Source organism: Elephas maximus, chromosome 4, assembly GCF_024166365.1.
Source record: "Elephas maximus indicus isolate mEleMax1 chromosome 4, mEleMax1 primary haplotype, whole genome shotgun sequence".
NCBI lineage: Eukaryota > Metazoa > Chordata > Mammalia > Proboscidea > Elephantidae > Elephas > Elephas maximus.
In genome coordinates, this window is record NC_064822.1 from 58,705,576 (window position 1) to 58,724,867 (window position 19,292).

Here is a 19,292-nt window from a genome sequence, read left to right on the forward strand (position 1 = left end):
TCTGTTCTATAGGGTCTCTATGAGTCAGAATCTACTCAATGGCAACTTTTTTTTTTTTTTCCTTTTTGTAGTGGCAAAAGAGGTATACCTGCAGCAGGGGTGGGCCCAGATGGGGAGATCCCTGGTACCCTGGACAGCCCCCAAGGGCAGGGCCCCTCACCTCCCTCCCCACCCCCCTTGGAGGCCCTGGGTACCTGTTTATTCTTTAGGTCAAGGGAGAGTTCGTAATCAGAGGCAGCAGGGGCGTGGGAGCAGAGCGCTGTCGCCAGGGCAGGCTGCTGCTGGCCCAGGGAGGCCGCACGGTGGGGGCCAGCCCGAGGGGAGGCACCCCCCACCCCTGGCCGCTCCTCCTCCTCCTGCAGCTCCTGGGCTTGAGCCTTCGGGGCATGGGCACTGGGTCTGCCGGCTGCCACCACCGCCGCTGCCACCACGGAGTCCTCCATGCCCCCACCGGCCTGGGCGCAGGAGCCATCACTGTGAACAAAAGGCAACGGTGCTCGGTTGGGGGAGAGGGGGATGGAATGCATGTAGGTTAAGGGGGTAGGGGGAGACTGGGGCTCTCTGGCCTGGCCTTACCAGCAATGGGCCTCTCTAGTGATGGGGCTGGTGGGGCGCCTCCCGCAGTCCCCTCCAGGGAGAGGATATTATGGCAGGGAAGAACCCATGGCTAGGGGTTGGAGCAAGGAGAGAGCCTGAACTTGAAGGAGGGTATCCCAGGCAGAGAGAAGGAGCAGCTACAGCCAGAGCTCATGAGCCTCTGCTTAGAAGCAGTATAGCAGAGTGGTCAAGTATACACTGCCTGAGTTCAAATCTGGGCTCTGCTTCTTATTAGCTACATAACCTGGACAGGTTGCTTAACCTCCCTATACCTCTGTTTCCCCATCTGTAAAATAGGCATACTCTGTAAAATGGGCATAATAATAGTACCTAATTCACAGGGATGTTGGAAGGCTTAAATTAGTTAAAAAAAAAAGTCCTTAAAAAAGTGCCTGGCTCAGGGTCACTGCTATATATCAGTGTTAATGATTGTAACGATCAGTAGTCTAGCACCATGGCATTGGCTTAGGTAGCTGGGGGGAAGCTGATCCTCACTGAGCCCAGACCACGACGCTTATATACCCATCTTGGGCACAAGCCCCTCCAGGGTGGGTGGACTCCAGCTTTTTGGGGCTAGATTTGCAGAGAGGAAGGTTCTTGCCCTGTTGGGTTTAGCCAAGCCTCTATTCTTCCCTGGCCCCTCCTCTTCACCCATGGAACCACCAGCAAGCTGAGCCCTGGCTGCTGCCCACCTGCCTACTCTAAGAACACAACTCACCAGCTGGAAACCCTACCACACTCCAGCCTGCCTGGGGGAGTTAGTTCCCTCAGGTTGCTCCTCTCCCCAGCTAGTCCTCATATTCTGTCCTTCCTTGAAGGCTTAGTGCTCAGCTGCCTCCTCCATGAAGCCTTCCTGGATGACTCCAGCTTTCACTGCCCTGTCTCCTAGGACACTAAGACTTACCCTTAGAGAGTCACTGTCTATTTCACACAGGAGGTGAAACATCGGGGTTAATGGCATGGGCTCAGATTCAGGCTCTACCACTATGTGGCCTTGGTCAAGCTGCTTTTTATCTGAGCCTTGATTTCCTTGTCTGTATAATGGAGGTGTGGTCAGGGGTAGAGGAGTCTGTATATTCAAGGTGTTTTGCACAGTGCCTGGCACAGAATAAGTGCTCAGTAAGCATTAGCTCTTACTTCTCCCATCTATGCCCTCCCAGAGGCCAGGGTCTGTGTTCTATTTGATTCTCCTCCCTCCCTTTAGTGTCAAACACAGTGCTGGGCAAACAATGAGTGCTCAATAAATACTTGCTGAGGAGTGAACTAAAGAGAACCCAAGGGCCATGGGGGTGTGGTGGACGGTGACAGACGGTCTGGGCTAAGTGGAGTCTTAAGCTTATCTAGGCCAGTCTTCCAATCTCCTCTCATACAGATGAGGAGCATAGAGCCTGGGGAAGAGGGGTGGCCTGATACAGGAGGGCTAGGCAGCCTTAGGGATTATCTCCAAGACTTGCTTCCAGGTAAGATGCCCAAATCATGGCAGAGGAAGGCCCTCTTCCTGTTGCTTCCACCCAACCTTGGAGTGAGGAGAGGTATTCTTCCTGTGCCCAGTGCTAGAATAACCAAAGATGGAGTGAAGGATCCTCTCTTCATCTTATCCCTTCATCCCATCTGTCCTCTCAGAACTCTCCTTCCCCTGCCTCCAAATAAAGGAAAGCTCATTAGCTGGCCCTAGCAACAAGGAGCTTCAAACTCCCTAAGGAAACTCTCATTGCTATTTCATATTTCTTTGCTCCACTATTTCTTGTGTGATCGCCAAGAGTTGGATGGTGCTCTAAATATCTTTAATGTGTTTTTTCACTAGTGCTGCCAGGAAGTTCATTTTAAATCTCACTTCTATTTCTCTTGTTATGATACATGCCCATTGTTCCCTCAAGGAAGAGCTCATGAAATGAGCCCTTTCCTGTCAGTAGCACAGCCCACCTTCAGGGCCTGGAGGGCAGCGTTCAGTCCACCCATCTATTCTCCAGAATATCTGTGGCAATGATACCCAGGGCCTCTTCACCCCAAAAGGTGTTCAAGACTCTTCAGAGAACTGGTAGCTACTCAGGGCTGCAAACTAATAATAGTCTTTTGCTTTCTTTGATTTGCTGGAATGTGTTTGGCAAGAGGTGCTGGGGAGTTGATGCCTCCTCAGTAGCAGTGTTCAACCAGTGATGATGAGGGTTGGTGGGTAAATACCCCAGCTTTCTTGTCCCTCAGGTGAGAGAAGGCTGAGGCACATTCTACACCATCTCCCAAATCCCAGTGGGATTCAGCCCAGTTGCCCCAAGCAGTGACCTGATCATTAATGAATCCTTATTGGCTTCTTTCTCTTCAATGCCTATTCCCCACTTCCCTCCAGGCACTTCTTGGGATCACCTTGCCCCAAATACACTACGTATATTAAAACAAAATGAAATATCAAAAAAAAAAAAATCCAGCCCTTTCTTTTATCGTGGGTCTTTTTGTGGGCTACATTTCTGGGTGTGGACAAAGACTCCAAACTTACTCATAGGGCCTGGTAGTTATGAGGCCCATCACCTTCATTCCCAGCATGCACAAGGATGTGTATGTGCACACACACGCACACACATTCGTGAACACACAATGTATCTGTGGCTTTGGGCAATTCATGTCCTCCTCCTGAACCTTGGTTTCCTCACCCGTCACATGAGGGGAGCTTGTTACTCTCTAAGATCCCTTCCAGCTTGGACATTCTGGGAGCTTGAATTCTAGTGCAAAGGCCAGTTCAACAAGGCCCACCAGCCCCATGGTTCTAGGCTCTCTGGCTGGTGGGACCAACCCTGCCTTTGTCCACCAACATGCACAAGGACCCGAGAGACTACAGCCTTTCCAGACACATCAGGAAGAAGGGTTGGAAAAGGACCTGGTCCTTGTATTTCCTTCCTAGACTTCCCTACAGACCTTTGTGGTAAAAGGTGGCCATGGAAGCCCAGTACTGCTCTCATCAGTATCAGGCCATCAAGCCAATTCCAACTCATAGTGACCCTATAGGGCAGAGTAGAACTGCCTCACAGAATTTCCAAGGAGCACCTGGTGGATTTGAACTGCTGACCTTTTGGTTAGCAGCCAAGCTCTTAACCACTGTACCACCAGGGCTCCTAAGTTTATATGGTAGAGGGCAAAGAACATGGGTTTTGGTGTCAGGCAAACCTGAGTTAGAATCCTGGCTCTGGTACTTACTATGTGAACTTAGGCAAGTTACCTAATCACTTTGTAGCCTTATTTTCTCATCTGTAATGTGGACATCCTAATAACTACTTTGTAAAGTTTTTAATTTTTTTATCAAATTTATTCTTTTCTGTGAAGAATAAATGTAGTATGCAAAGTACCTAGTGCCTGGCACACAGCAATCCTTGATACACGGTGATGGTGGTGGTGGTGGTAGTTTCCTGAGCCAGAAACTTACAGCATGGATTATTCCCAGAAAAACAACATAGAGAATTCCAAAGTGGAAGGGGTTCTCAACATCTAGCCTTCCTGTCAACCCTCAAAGAACAGAAACAATGGGGTTTTTCACTAAACATCATGGCTTTTTCAGCCCTCCAGGATGACTCCCAGGATCTCTAAAGAGAGGAGTGAAGCTGGGCTAGCTTGCCTGATGCTTCCTCCCATCGCTGCTTTCTGTCCATTGGAGCAACAACCCAGTGATGGGGCCTTCGTCTTAGGTGCCACCAAGTCATGGGATCATGGCCTTTGAGGGATCTGTGGGTACTATCACCTACAGGAAGCCCCCTTGGCTGTACTCATTACAGTGAACATTTGTCCAGTGCCCATTGTGTGGATCTGTGCTTTGGGCACTTTTTCAGAGAGCAGTGGAGGTGTGAGTGCTCAGAACTTCTGTTTGGAGACTGGGCATCAACAGAATGTTCTCGAACTTTCATTTCCTTTTCTGTACTTCATCCATATAAATTGTCCAGGAAAAGGGGTTAGAATCTTCATCCTAGCATGTCATAGCTGGAAGGACCAACTACTTCAACCCACAGTCTCTTATGGAACTGTGTTCTAGTGCCTGGAACATCACTCCTCCCAGGACACAAGCCGTGTCCCTTCAGCTTCCAGAGTTTGCCAGGCTGACCTCACATTATAAAGTTGCCACCCTTAGTGGGTCATATTTCAGCAACCTGACACTTGGACAAGAATTATGTGAGTGGGATCCACTTTGTGACTTGGATAGTTGCTTCCAAGCCCCTCCCTGACGTCCTGAAGGGTGATCCTGGTCATCTTAGCTCTCTTGGGCCCCATATTCAGTTGTAGGAACAGATTCCTTGACTGGAAGCACAATAGCCTGGAGAAACTTAGAGTCTCTGTTGGCATACCAAAGATGCTGTTCACAAGAGTATTCACTGGGTTGGGGTACCCAAATGAAAAATCAATAAATAGAATGTGGGTAGCACCAAAAGGAGGAGATCCTTACAAGGTTGTGATTGGGTCCACATTACATTAGGCTGATACACACACAGGGACCTGAGGCATCAATGGAGGTAATTACATACACAGGAATACAGGATTTGATGGCTAGTAAAAGGCTTTGAGAAATTGGAGAATAAGTAGTTGCTCAGAGCAATGCATGTGCCCAAGATCAGAATGACCCACGTACTGGAAATGAATATTACATCAGAGGAGGGTCACTCATGTTGGAAGCTGGCTTTCACTCAGAAGGATGCTGGGCATATCTGGTGTTGGCCCATATGTGACTCCCTTGGGGTTCCAGTGACCACTCCAGCCCGTCTATTATCTCTTCCATCAAAGTCGACTTCCTGAAATGCAGATGTTTTAATGCCAATCTTCTGCTCAAAACCCACAAGTGACTCCCCATTGCTGGTAGAATAAAGCCTGCCAGTGTGACACTCAAGATTGTTCACAAACTCACCCCCAATCTCCCTTTCCAGCCTCATCGTCGCCTGGTGACCTATCCACTCTGTTCACACTGAAATTCTCCCCAAGCCTATTCAGTCTTCTCATGCCACCATGCCTCTGCTCACAATTTCCCTCTCCCTGAAATGTCTTCTCCTCCCCATGCCCCTTGCCCTTCCACCCACTCTTTCCTCTGCCTTGTCAACTCTTTCAAGACTCACTCTCTGCCACCAGGAAGAATCAGTCCCACTCTCCTATGCACTCTAATAATTCTCAGCATTCGCCTACTTTTCCGCAATGACCATTTCGTGCTCCAATTATTTGCTGACATGACTCTGTCCTGCACCAGACTATGTCATGTGCACCTTTCTTTATCACAGGTGCATATTGCAGTGGGTTGGCTCATAGGATGTGTTTAATAAATGTTAAATGAATGGTTAGATGGATGAATGGATACCATTTAATCTCTACTACTTTCCCAAGGTCAGAGATACTTGGGTTGCCTTGGTGACACATCACCCAGGCCCTCCTTCAAGGAAGAATTTCTTGCCCAATTGCTCAGAGTACCTTCTGCTGTCAGCCCCGTCAGGGATTGTCTCAGCTCTAGAGAGCTACCTGGCCCAAGGTCATGCCCTTCCCAGGGCAACCCACATCGAATGTCTGGTTGAAGGGGGATGGAAAGCCCAGCTATTCTAACCCAACACAGGGCAATTTTGATAGCTCCTTCTTGCTCCAGAGCATGTCATGGAATTGGCTGAAATTGCTGTTGGGCCTTCATCCCAGTCTGAATTCTCCTTTTGTCCCATGCTGTTTCTCCAACACCTTTCCACAAGTGTTGACCTCAGGGGCACTCCCTAGTAAACATGTGGCACACTGAACTCAGAGTTGGCTTCCTGGAGAACCCAACTTGTCACAGATACCCAACCTTTCTTTTATTTCCTTTTTCTTGATAACCAAGATTACCCTGGCCTCCCTGTCCCCAGATAAGTAGAACTTTTTTGGTTTCAAGACAACTTTGATGAGATCCATGGATGCTCTTTCTAGTGTAATGCGCATTATTTTATACATGTCACATTCTACCCTACATCAGGGGCTTTACAGACTAAGAACACTATTTTATAACAACGGTCATCCATCCACTCATTCACCATTCATTGAGTATCTTCCATATGCTGAGAAGTGTACCAAGGGCTGTGTGATCTCTGGTTATACAGACAAAATGGTTGGGTACTACAACACAGAGCTTTCCAGAGACTGTCACCATTATCCTTAACACTCACGGAATCCTGCCTAGGTGAGAAAAGAGTGCGTCTGGCCATACCTGTCAGCATGCCTGCTCACACGGCCCCCGTCAGGGAGCTGATGCAGGGCAGTTTGTTCTCCCTGGGCTCCCAGGCCATAGTGCCCACTGCCAGGAACTAGAGGGTGCAGGGGCATCTCAAGAGCTATGTGAGAGCCAGGAGAAGCCAAAGGCAGTGCTTCTACTTTCAAAATACTCCTGCTTGGTGAGGGAAAGACTGCAGAAAGGCAGGGAGGGACCTAGGCCCCTAGCTCTCCTACCAGACACTGGCTTGGGTGGCAGCTCTTGGCACAAAGGTGGGAGAAAGGAATGAGGAGGAGTGGAGACTAAACCCCTGAGAAATCGTTGGTCAAGGAAGTCTTGTGTGAAGATGAAGTTGAGGGTTGTTTTCCCATCTGTGCAATGTCTAGCACGGTAATTACTAGAGGCCTTGCTAGGAATATTTTGAAAGTTGAAGGACTCTGAAGTTGGACGATTCCTCCAGAGGGCCTGACCAATTGCACCAGATCATCCCAGATGCTGTCAGCCACTCGGAAAGCTTTTCTTGGACAAAGAAACTCAGCATTTTCCAGACAAAAGCTAACAACATGCCTCACATCCCCTCAAGATGTTTCAGCTTTTACTAAAACATTTTTTCTCTCCCTCCTCTGAATCAATAAAGTGATCTTAGACAGTCAGAACAAAGCCACTGAGCAAGGAAGCCAAGTGTCCTTCATGGGCCCCAGGGGGACCCTGGGGTTGAGGTGAATAGGAGGCTACTGCTAGTGACGTATAAGACACAAATTCACTCAGTACTGGTTCAAAGTACAGGCTAGAAAAACCTGTCGGGGGTGGCTCAAGGAGCAGTGCACCAGGAGTCTGGGTCAAATCCCACCTCTGCCACCAGCATTCTGTATAACCTGGGGCAACAAACTTCTCCTCTCTGGGCCTCTGTCTCCTCATCCTAAAATAGACTGTTCAGGTAAGATGCTTTGATATTTGGAAGGAAGGAGAGGCCCAGCATCCCCAGTCTCCTCTCTGCCATTTCATAGTCCCAGGGTCCCATTGTACCATCCCTGCTCTTGCCCAGAAGCCAGTGGCCCTGGCTCCAGCTCCCCTGCCCCCAATACCCAGTGACACAGCATAAGCCTCCCTTTGCCTCCCTGACGTCATTTAATCCGAGCCAGCACCTCCCCTGGTCCGTGGCTCCTTGACCTCGATTATCTAACCTGGAAGCCAGGTCTGAGAATAGAAACCCCTGGAGGAGGGCAGATGTGGCCTTCCAGGTTCCTCCACTTCCAGAGGCTGCCCTGACTTCATTGGCAGTGACAGATGCTTCTCCCTCCCCTCTCCCAAGGGCCTTGAGAGAGTAAACTATTTTCTCTCCTTGTTGGCTCCTTGGAGACTCCAGGCTTTGGTCTCACAGCTGTTCCAAAAGGTGCTGGTCAGTTTAGTTTGTCTCTAGGGGGTTCCTGTCAAAGGAATTATAGCCACTTCTTTGGGCTTGAGCCTTCCCCACACCCCGGCCCACAGCACCCAGGGGCATTCACTCAAGGTGGTCACAGGAAAAGCCCATTCAGACTGTCTCCAGGTCTTGTTGTGGAAGCCTCCCCTACTCAGCCCACCCAGAGCTGAGGGTCAGTACCTAGTCACGTCAGAACCCGATGGGTTCCAGGAAGGCCCCGCCTGGCCTTTGAGGGACCTTTCTTAGCCACCTCAGTACACCCTCACGGGTTCAAGAGCTGGGTCACACTGACCGATGCCATTTTACTGTCACCGGAATCCTGATATTTTTGACATTTTTATTTTCTCAGAAACAGGCATGGATCTGGTAGCAAAATCAAGTTCTAAGAACATCCTCCCTGTCCCTCCCCAACACACAACTTCACAAATGCATGTTTCTCTCTGGACAGAGCACAGAGCTCACTGTGCACCTAGATGCACCTTGGGTTTTCTTACTGTGTATTTATTTGTGCTGTTACCCCTAGGAAGAGATATTTCCCATCTCCTTACATTCGTATCTCCTCCAACCTTAAGATGAAACTCATCCCTCTTGTCTTTTAAACTGTCCCCGAAGACACAGCCTAAAGTCTAACAGCTGATATAGACGGCGTTTAATATTTACAGCCTGGTGAATTCTGATTTTTATTTAAATTCTTTTCCTTTATTATGAACTATTTTAATCTGCAAATATGTATTCAGCATATATGTGAGGTATAAAGAAAAATGGAAACGCTGGTGGCATAGAGGTTAAGTGCTACTGCTGCTAACCAAAGGGTTGGCAGTTCAAATCCACCAGGCACTTCTTGGAAACTCTGTGGGGCAGTTCTACTCTGTCCTACAGGGTTTGGTTTGGTGGTTTGGTATAAAGAAAAATATTAATATGCACTTACCACCTAGCTCAAGAAATGACACAGGAGAAACTTCCCACACCCTATTACTTTCTCCTTCCATCCTCAGAGGAATCCTTGTCCTGAATTTGTGTTTGTCATCCCCTTGCTCTTCTTTATGGGCAAATTTCCTCCTTGTCGTTACGTAACCAGTGGTGGCTGCTGCTTACGAGCACTGAGTTTGTGTAACGTGCCTTGTGGAGGAGGCTCAGGAACACTGGGGGTCTCACAGACCCCAAAGAGGTCAGGAAGTCCCTCCACCCCAAGGAGGATGGCCTTCCTCATCCCTACGCTGGCAGAACTGGAAAGGAGGAGAGGGTCTGACCATGGCTGGGTTGTTCCTCACAGTCTGGGACCCCACTGTTACAGCAAGAAAGAGTTTCAGGAAAGAAAACAGAGTTGTCCTTTAAGGAGCCTCTCCTTCCTTTCCGCCCTTTGTGTCCTGAATGTGTAACAATCTCCAGTTGGACCATTGTGACCATCAGAAGCAACATGGGAGAGCCTGGTTAAGCTGGGAGCAGCTCACGGAAGCGCCAGGTGATGCCAGGCAAGGTGTACTCATGAGGAGTGTCAGCCCAGGAACCAGCTGGGAGCCAGGCCCAGAGTGTGACCTTTGGGATCCCCAAGGGGAGGGAGCAAATGAGGCCACAACAGCCAACTTGTAATCAGAGGCAGTAAGCACTCGAGTGCTAAGCGAAAGGCCGTTGTTCGAACCCACCCAGCGTGTCTACCAGAGAAAGACCTGGTGATCTCCTCCTGTAAAGACTATAGCCTAGAAAGCCCCATGGAGCAATTCTACTCTGTCACATAGGGTCACTATGAGTTAAAAACCAACTCCAAGACACCAAACAACAACATTATACCAGTTAGAGGCACAGACTCGCCACCAGACAGCCTGGGTTTGACTGGGGTTCTGCCATTTACTTGCTGTGTGTGGCCTTGGGCGAGTCACTTAACTTGCTTGTGCTTCACTTTCCTCTCTATAAAATGACTTGTCACGAGAGTGAAGGGAGTAATATATGTAAAACACTTAGTAAGCCCTATCTACATAGTAACTATCTTTTTCTTTTTAGGATTTCCAACGTTTTCTCAAAAAGGCAAAACCACCATTCATATTCTCGGTAATATTATAAAAGAATGAGAAAAAATAGAAAGGATGTAATCCCAGGATAAGGAAATCCTTTAACTTGAACTATCATTTTTTTTATGTTCTTGGTGTCTTGTCCTAGAGTTCTTTAAATGGAGAAGTATTGGGCTTTTCCACATGATGTATTTTCTGAAGTTTTGGGTTAGAGATGATGCCAAGAGAGGCTTACGAGAGAAGGTAATAAAAGCTGTGTCATAATGGGTGTGAGACTTAGAAAGACAGACCAACTGTGGTTAAAATCCTGGCACTCACTAGCTGTGTGGCATTGAACTAGTTCCTTAACCTCTCTGAGCCTGTTTTCTCGTGTGCAAAGTGGGAATACCTACTACATGATTTTGCTGGGCAAAAAAAAAAAAGACAAAAAACCCAGTGCTGCCGAGTCAATTCTGACTCATAGCAACCCCGGGCCAGTTAATGACGTACCGTGCATAAAGCCTATGGCAGCTATTCGATGCAGGTAAATGTAGATTCCTTCCCTAATCGGGGCTTCTGGCATAAGAGCTGCTTGCTCCCTGAAAGCATCGAGGAGGAAGGGACAATTTTAGGCTGCTGTCACATATATGACCACGCAACATCTGTTCAGACCTTGGTTGTGGTGGGTCTGATCTCTGCAGAACACACAGGCAACTTCTGGCATAAGAGCTGCTTGCTCCCTGAAAACAGGGACCTTGTCTTGTTCTTCTTGGGATCCACTATTACGGTGACCTGCATAAACTACTGTGAGCACACAGGCCATTCCAGAGGCAGGGCATGAGACCATGCCTGGGTGTTCTGTATTCTCTTGGCTATAAAGTTTCTTCATTTCACTCCCCTCCTGTTCCAATCCAGGCCAGTCCTTACCCCACCCCAGCAGGGCAGATGTTCTTTGGTTCTAAGATATTTCCAGGGAATGACATCCTCCCAGCTCCCCACAGGCTCAATTTCACCACCTGTCAGGGCGGAAAAGTCTCTGGTGGCCTCCAGGTGCCTGTAGAGGCCAGGTCTGTGCTTATTGAAAACAGGAGTCTTGTGACCCAAGAGATGGAAATGACAGAATATCAGCAAGGTAGGACATTGCTCTGGACATGCATCCAGTTACTATGAAGCAAGATTCCCTACCTATTTCCCTACAGTCACCTTCCTTATCTTCAATTTGCCTACTGGAAGTCTTTCTGAACATCTAGCTCCCATCTTTCTTGCTGCAGTAGAAACCACTCATAAGCTAACTATACCAGAATGGCCATGCAGCTTCCCACACCCCTTGGGGGTCATCTCTGAAAGCATTGAGGAGGAAGGGACAATTTTAGGCTGCTGTCACATATATGACCACGTAACATCTGTTCAGACCTTGGTTGTGGTGGGTCTGATCTCTGCAAGACACACAGGCCTTGGGAAGAAGACTCAGTGGTCCCAAGATTCAGGAGCCCTCCAACAGGCAGGGTGGGAGTGGACAGCACCATAAACCTTTCCCTGCCAAGGTTAAGCTATCTCCTTCTCTCAAGAGAAGCAGCAAACTGTGGCTGGAAGAAAGATTTTCCTGATAAAATGCTTCTGCTCTTAATCCCATCCCAGCCTGCATCATGACAGCCTGGTGCTGGGTTAAACCATTTCCTCTCCTGCCCTGATGTCTAGAAAATCTCCTCTCCCGACCTATTGGGTCCTGCTTGATTGGCATTCATCTGGGCCTTTAGCTTTTTTGATCTCTTCCCCAAATTGGTCCCCTGGTTCTCAGAGTCTCTCTCTCTTTTGAATATTGGCTTCTTTCCAGCCAACACTCCATATGTCATGGGCTAGGCTTGAACAGAAAGCAGCTGAAAAACTGCCTCCTCCTCAATGCCCATTGCCTGCCATCCAAAGAAGGAAAGGACCCTCTCTCTGAAGGGTATGTCTCTGAAGGGCTCAAAGACCCTGAACAATAGGCAAGGTAATATGTACCCTCCTGCTTGCCATTCTAGGGCCTCTGCCACGGGAACCCTATCCCCTGAAGTGGCTGGCCCATTCTTTCTAAATACGTCCCAGTCATACCTGAGTTTTAGGTCCTTTCTTCTGGAACTCCTGGGTCTTGCCTGGTTTTTCCCTCTCTGCTCTTGAAAAGCCACCTTTAAAAATAGCGTTTTTTGAGTGCTTACTAGATGTCAGACACCTTTCCACGATCATCTCATTTAATACACCCAGTCATGCTAAGATGTAGGTTCTGTCGTTATCCCCATTTTACAGATGAATAAACTGAGGATTAGAAAGCTTAAGTAAGTGCCCCAAACTGAATTCAACTTAACCAAGGTCACGTAGCTTGTAAGGCACCAAGCCAGGATTTGAATACAGATTTGAATTACTCTTGTCTGTGCTCTACATGATTGTGCTTCCTGGAAATCTTCCTGAATTCATCTTCTAGTCTAGGCCACTCCTTTACCACAGCCTCATCTCTCTCTCCCTTTCCCGCCTAGAAGGTAATCCACAAATACCCTCTAGTGCTCATCCCTTTACTACTGGAGAAAAAGACGACTCTCATGTTTTTAAGTTCTTTAGTGATCAGTAAACATAAGCATCCTTTTCACCAGGATTACTTCTCATTATGAATTAGTAAATTGGTGTCTTATGTAATACATCAGTCTCTTACGAATTTGTTTCTGGTGAATCAGTTCTCCTGGTGTATGAGGACCTCAGGATAGTACAATAATTGATTCTCCAAGCCTGCAAATCTTCAGCCTAGACTTAGAACACAGTGATCACACCAAGATCCCACCAACCTGTGCAGATGGTGGTACCTGGGACGTGACCAAGGCAACACATTCAAACAGTAACAAGGAGGATCCAGGGTTTAAAGTCACTGCTCAATTGCTACCCCTCTCTTCGTATGGGCGTTAGTCCTATTTCTGCTAGTTTCTATCTTTACAAACTTGATCAAGTGGCTCATCTTCTCTAAGCCTATTTCTTCAGCTGTAAAATGGGCACAATAATTCTTGCCTTTCTGATCTTTAACAGGGATCTGGTGAGGATCAAATGAGCAAAAGATAGGAGGAAAGTTGTGTAACCCGGGAAACACTGCACAGATGTCCATTGTTAAAGTTATGACTGACTTTCCCCTTCAGCCTCCTTCACTTCCCATCATTTCTATCACTGGAGTGAAATAAACTACATCCAAGTCTAGCCTAGAGGAAGGGAAGTGGATGCCAGGCTCTTTCCTACATCATTCCAGGGGTACATCCCAGCATCCAAGCTGCACTTTCTGAGGTGGACAGGTGTTATGGATTGAATTGTGTTCCCCCCAATATGTGTTGGAATCCTAACCCCTACACCTGTGGATGTAATCTTGTTTGGAAATGGGATTTTCTTTGTTATGTTAATGAGACCATGTCAGTATAGGGTGGGACCTAAATCTAATCATTTCTGTGTTATAAAAAGAGTTGATTGGATGCAGGCGCACACACACACAGAGGGAAGACAGCGTGAGGATCGTCTACAAGCCAAAGAACTAAAGGATACCAACAAGAAAGGAATCAACATTTGCCGAAACTCTGATCTGGACATTTAACCTCCAGAACTGTGAGGAAATAAATTTCTGTTTTTCAAAGCCACCCACTTGTGGCATTTGTGTTACAGCAGCACTAGATGACTAAGACAATGAGAAACAGAAAATGAAAGTAGTTGTGTGAAGGTTGTGAGATTGAGTGAGGTTTTTCTCCTTTTCAAAATGTTCCTTTGTGCTATAGAAATACATTTTAACACTAACTAAAATGTAGAAAGAAAAAACCCACTGCACTGTCCTATCAAATGCTTCCCCTTTCTTACATATGTATGCTCATACCAGTTCGAACACTTAATTTCCTATCAGCCTCTGGGGTCTACTATTTTTATCATATCATTTGGTCTTGTTTTGGTTTGTAAATGCTCCTGGTTTCTGTGTATGTCCCATCCCTGGCCAAGGCAGAGTGCCTTCTTATATAATCATTGCTGGAAGGGACACTGGGGATTAAACAGTTCATCCTCTCATTTTACAGTTGAAGAAACTAGAAAGAGAGTACCTTATTTAAGTCTGAGTGGTGGGAAAACGCCAGCTTAGTGGGATAGCCTGAGTTCTACCTTGGTTCTGCACTTAACCAGCAGGAAGACCTTGGACAAGCTACTTCTCTCTGATCCTCAGTCCCCTATCTGCTCATCCCATCTGTCCTTTCTTCTAGCCCTGATATCCTGTGGTTCTAGATCAACAGACCCTTCTTCTTTATCCTCATACCACTGGGGAGGCAGTGAACAGCCAGCTGGGTGTTCAAAAGGCTGACTGACCAATATGGCACCTATAGAGCCCTTCCCTGCAGGAGTGCTGGCTGTACCATGCAGATCCCTGGTCCCGTGCAGGCTCCTAGCCCACTGCCAGCCCCCTCTGCACTACCCACCTCCCCAGCCCCAGAGGGCCCAGTTACTCTTGAGGTTTCAATGCACCATGGCTTCCAGATAGTCAACAGCCTACTGGACAGTTTCACCCGAAGGATCACAGCTGCCTCAAACCAGTGTTCCCCAAACTGAATTCATCTTTTTCTCCACCTCCTCCTCCAACATGCCCTATCTTACAGGCACCACCACCCACCCAGTCCTCCCTCCCCTCTCCTCCAACCAACCACTGAAGTCCTGTTAATTTTTTTTTTCTCCAAAATGTCTGAAAGCTGTCCCCTGATGTTCACCCCCTGCCACTGTGGCTAGCTCAGGCTGTCAGGCCTCTCACAGGAGCACTCACTGCAGCAGCTTCCACACCTCCCACCTAGGTCCCCCCGTGTGTGAAACAGTCTGAGGGACCCACACCCTGCATCTGTGTTCACACCCCCATTCCCCGGATTCCACAAAGGCAGGGAGGAAGCATGGAGCTCTACTCCAGCCACTCTCTCCCTCACTCCATTTCCTCACTCTTATTCCTCATCACTCCCTTTCAAGACCTCTCTTTACGCTCCTCTGTTTCCTTTGCTCACTTCCTCCCACCGTCTCTTACCCTTTGACTCTCCCTTGCTCCCTCTTGCTCTCTCACTCTCCCCAACCATTTCCCTCACTCCTTCTCCCTTGTCCCACCCCCTCACTCATCTCCTCAGGCCAGTCTGCACCTATGGTGAAATGAGTTCCTTTATGTGGCCTTTTGCTTTGGTTCTTTGGAAAGACAGCTTGAGAGATTTTTTTCCCCCCTAAACTGTAAGGAGTTACTTTTGCCCTATTTTTCTACCCTAGAGGGTTTGTTGCTTTTGTCTAGGTTAATTGACATTTCCTGGGTAAGCTGTAAACAACTTGGTTTTGATGATTTTTGTCTGGTCCTGGGCTGTAGCCTGCCCTGTGATTGGTATGCACCTTGCTGGGATTGGTCAATAGACTATGCAAATGATGTGAGTTGTAGCCTGCTATGCAAAATAAATGTCTGTGGCCTACCAGTAGGGAACTGGACAGTTCACAGCCCTGGTGGGAGTGCCATGCCTTGAAACTGAGAAGAAGCTTGTGTATTTAAGCAGCCACCCCACAGAGGTTATTTAGACCAAGAAAGAAGCAAGAAAAAAAGCAGAAGGAAGAAAGAGGCAAGGGATCTCCTAAAAGAGCTATAATGCCGGTCAAGGGGTGTAACAACGAAGACAGCATGGAGGCCCAGAAGGAGCCCAAAGGCAGAGCCAGTGGTGAGAAACAGCAGGGCCAAGAGGAGCCTGTCCTCAGAGGGCCTAGAAAAGACCTGCATGGTTGAGAAGAGCTGAGAGAGCTGTCTTCACTGAAGAAGGGGGACTGTGCCTACATGCTTTCTCATCTTGATCCTGAGTTGTACTCTGTTCCCTAATAAACCACGTACCTGTAAGTATGGTCTGTGAGTTCTGTGTGGCCGTCGCAATGGATTATTGAACCCGGAAAAGAAGTAGAGAGTGCCATGGAAGGGACAGCTGGTGTCACAATTAGTAAAAAGGTTGGAGCCTTGGACTGATCTTGATTTGCATTATCCCCCTTGAAGTTAGGCAGGTTCTGACAACACTGCTACTACCACTATTACACCCCTTTTACAGCAGCTCACCAGAGCTGTCCCTGACCTGGGAAAGCCCGCCCACAAGGAGTAGCCCAGGCTTCTCTGCATGGCACACAAGCCCACCTCGGCTGGCCCTGACTCACTTCTGTTGCCCTTGCCCCACACCCTGTGCCTCACACTTGATGCCTGAACAATGCCAAATCCTTGTGGGTCCCCTGCCCTCAACATGCTGTTTCTCACCTCTTGGCCTTGCTGCTACTGTCCCCACTATCTGGAATGCCCTTTGTGAGGCCACCTCCCTGCCCTAGGCCTGGCCAACTCCTAGTTGGACCCAGCTTGGCACTACCTTACGGGCTCTTGTGATGCCTTGGGCATCTCTCTACCACTGCAGTCACCTCTGCGTATAAGAAATTATGTCTGTCATCTCCATTAAACTGTGAGCACCTTGAAGACAGGGACTGTCACAGTTGTAGCCCCAGTGCCTGGCACAGAACCTGGATCCATGAATGCTTGCTGAATGAATGGGGCAGTGGCTGCATGGATGAATGGAACTGCATTACTGCTTTTGTTCCTCACTTTAACCTCCATGGTACCTTTCTTTGGGTTTAAGCCATGAGCTTGCAGACCTATTCTGCCCAGCCCTGGGCCCTCTGCAGGCAAGCTTGTAAAGATGGAGCTTAGGTACAAGGAGAATAAAGGTGAGGCTCAGGCTCCCCCATATCTGAGACCCCAGGACCACCATCTTTCAGCTGTCTTCAATATTACATCTGCATGTTTTCCCCAAAAGGCATTCCCAAGAGGATGGATCTAACACTTAGAACCAAGCAAGAATTTCCACAGCTCTCTCTGAACTTCAGAGCACAGGTTCAGTGGCTGTGCCATGCCACCTAGACTCCTCATGCCCCCAGGCAAATTGAATACTGGGTTCTAGGGAAGGGCCCAGCCTAGAGTGTGGGGCAAGAGAGGTCGGGGGACCCAGGACAACCCTTACCAGCTGCCCAGTGTTCTTTCTGCTGCTCTGTAGTCCCTTCCTCATGAGACACATCTGCTCCTCCTCTGACAACTGAGTTAACCCTTCCCATGGTTAGGAGGTACAGAGGGAGGTGACACTTCTCTCCCTTTAACTTGAGCCCTACAGACAGATGCAGAGGGCCAGCGGACCAGTGCTGGGGACTGGCAGATGGGCAGAACCACAGAAGCAAGACTGGCAGGTAATTGAGCCCACTTCTCCCTGTTGGCACCAGCAGCCCACTTCAGTCTCCCCTCACAGAGAGCTGGCTTCCTGTTTTGTTGGCAGGGGGGGGGGTTGTTACTTTTAATCATCCCAAAAGAAAGCTTTGAAAACCTTTCTTAAGCCATTCCAAGGCCTCTCAAAGGCAGTAAAGTCTTTAAGAACGTCTGATCTATATCACTCTTGCAACAGATTATTTCCTCTTCTCTGGTTTGGGGAAATGGATTTAAAACCTCTTTTATCATACATCAGATACACTTACTGAAATTATAAATTATGATCACTGTCATGTTATTGGTTAAAAAATAAATGGATGGATAAAGCTGACCTCTCAGAAGAGAAAATAAATAAACAAATAAAAGCCCAGGAAATAATGCGGTTAGAAAAATCTCGAGACCTGCAAGGAGAGGTTACTCTTGCTGCGAATGAGAAAAGAAGAATACTCAGAAGATTAAAACAAGGGATTTTCTGTAAATGAAACAAGAATTTGTTTCCCAGAAAACCAGACAAAACTCTGCATTAATGAACGCCAACTGAACAGAGAAGCTAGAAATTCCTTGTAGTATCTTTCATTTTGCTTTTTTGGAAATATTATCTTTAGCTTTTTTTTTTTTAACTAATAAAGTGTAGGATTTCCCCTCTTCTAAAAATATTCCCTGGGTCATTTCCCTCTTCTGCTTGATTGACCTCAGGAACTTACCTAACACCACTGGAGTCGGCAAACAGCCTCGTGCGGAACCCCTGCACCACAAACCAGGCTCTCTGAGGGAGCTAGCTATAAACAGCCCACCTCTTGTGTTTGGGAAGTGGGCACCAGCTGTTCACCCACCACCACCGTCACACCTTGACTTTAGATACTTGAAAACACCTCCCTTCTTTTGTCTTCTGACTCTGGTGGTTAAAGGCTGCAGCAGACAGATGCTTGGTTCCAATCCTAGAACTGCCAATTTACCAGCTGCATGGCCCTTGGACAAGTCATTCAACATCTCTGATCCTTAGTTTCCTCATCTGTAAAATGGCAACTATATTTTATAAGCTTATACCAAAAAAAGAAAAAAACCAAACCCACGGCCATCGAGTCAATTCTGACTCACAGCAACCCTGTTAGGACAGAGTAGAACCGCCCCATAGAGTTTCCAAGGAGCGCGTGGCAGATTCGAACTGCCGACCCTTTGGTTAGCAGCCGTAGCACTTAACCACTGCATGGGGTTTCCTTATAAGCTTGCCGTGAGAATTAAATAAGCTGATACTTGTATAGCGTATAGCAAGTGCTCGGTACACAATAGCTAGTACTCTCCTTCCCTCTCTAATCGGTGGGGGAAAGGAGAAACAGAGAGTTAGGAGGAATTCTCCTCTAATCATCTGTAAATGTGTTGCTGACAGGAAGTTGTCTTCTCTAGTAGCTCCTTATGGACAGCGCCTTGTTGACCTCACTCACACTTCGTAAGCCCCAACACAGCACCACAGACAGATAAGTGTCCTACATACCCTTGGTGACAACCAAGGCCATATGAAGAGGCCGGTCTTCGAGGAAGGCTTAACCAGCTCTCCAAGGCCTGGGAGGGAAGGAAATTGGCCTGGACAGATACTTGACTCCAAACATGAGTTTCACTTCCCAGCTGAGGAGAGCCCTCTGAACAGAAAGTCAAAAGTCACGACAAGACAAAACTCTCAGAAGTATTTAGTGCTCCTCCCACCCCAAAGGTGTCAAAGTACTTTGACATCTATTTTGGGTGGGTGTGTGTGGGTGTGTGGGTGTGCGTGTGTGTGTGTGTGTGTGTGGCTCCCGACAGTCTGGCAGGGAAAACACAGATGGGGCAAAAAGCACAGAA

General features: G+C 47.8%; 1 protein-coding gene across 1 annotated transcript in view; it reads right to left on the reverse strand.

Moving 5' to 3' along the window:
* The window catches only part of IQSEC3 (IQ motif and Sec7 domain ArfGEF 3), a 121,881-nt gene that overhangs the window by 58,343 nt on the left and 44,246 nt on the right, over positions 1 to 19,292 (reverse strand). The window contains exon 3 of the mRNA XM_049882166.1: positions 195 to 474. Coding sequence (XP_049738123.1) covers positions 195 to 474 — 280 coding nt within the window. The remainder of the gene's footprint in view (positions 1 to 194; positions 475 to 19,292) is intronic.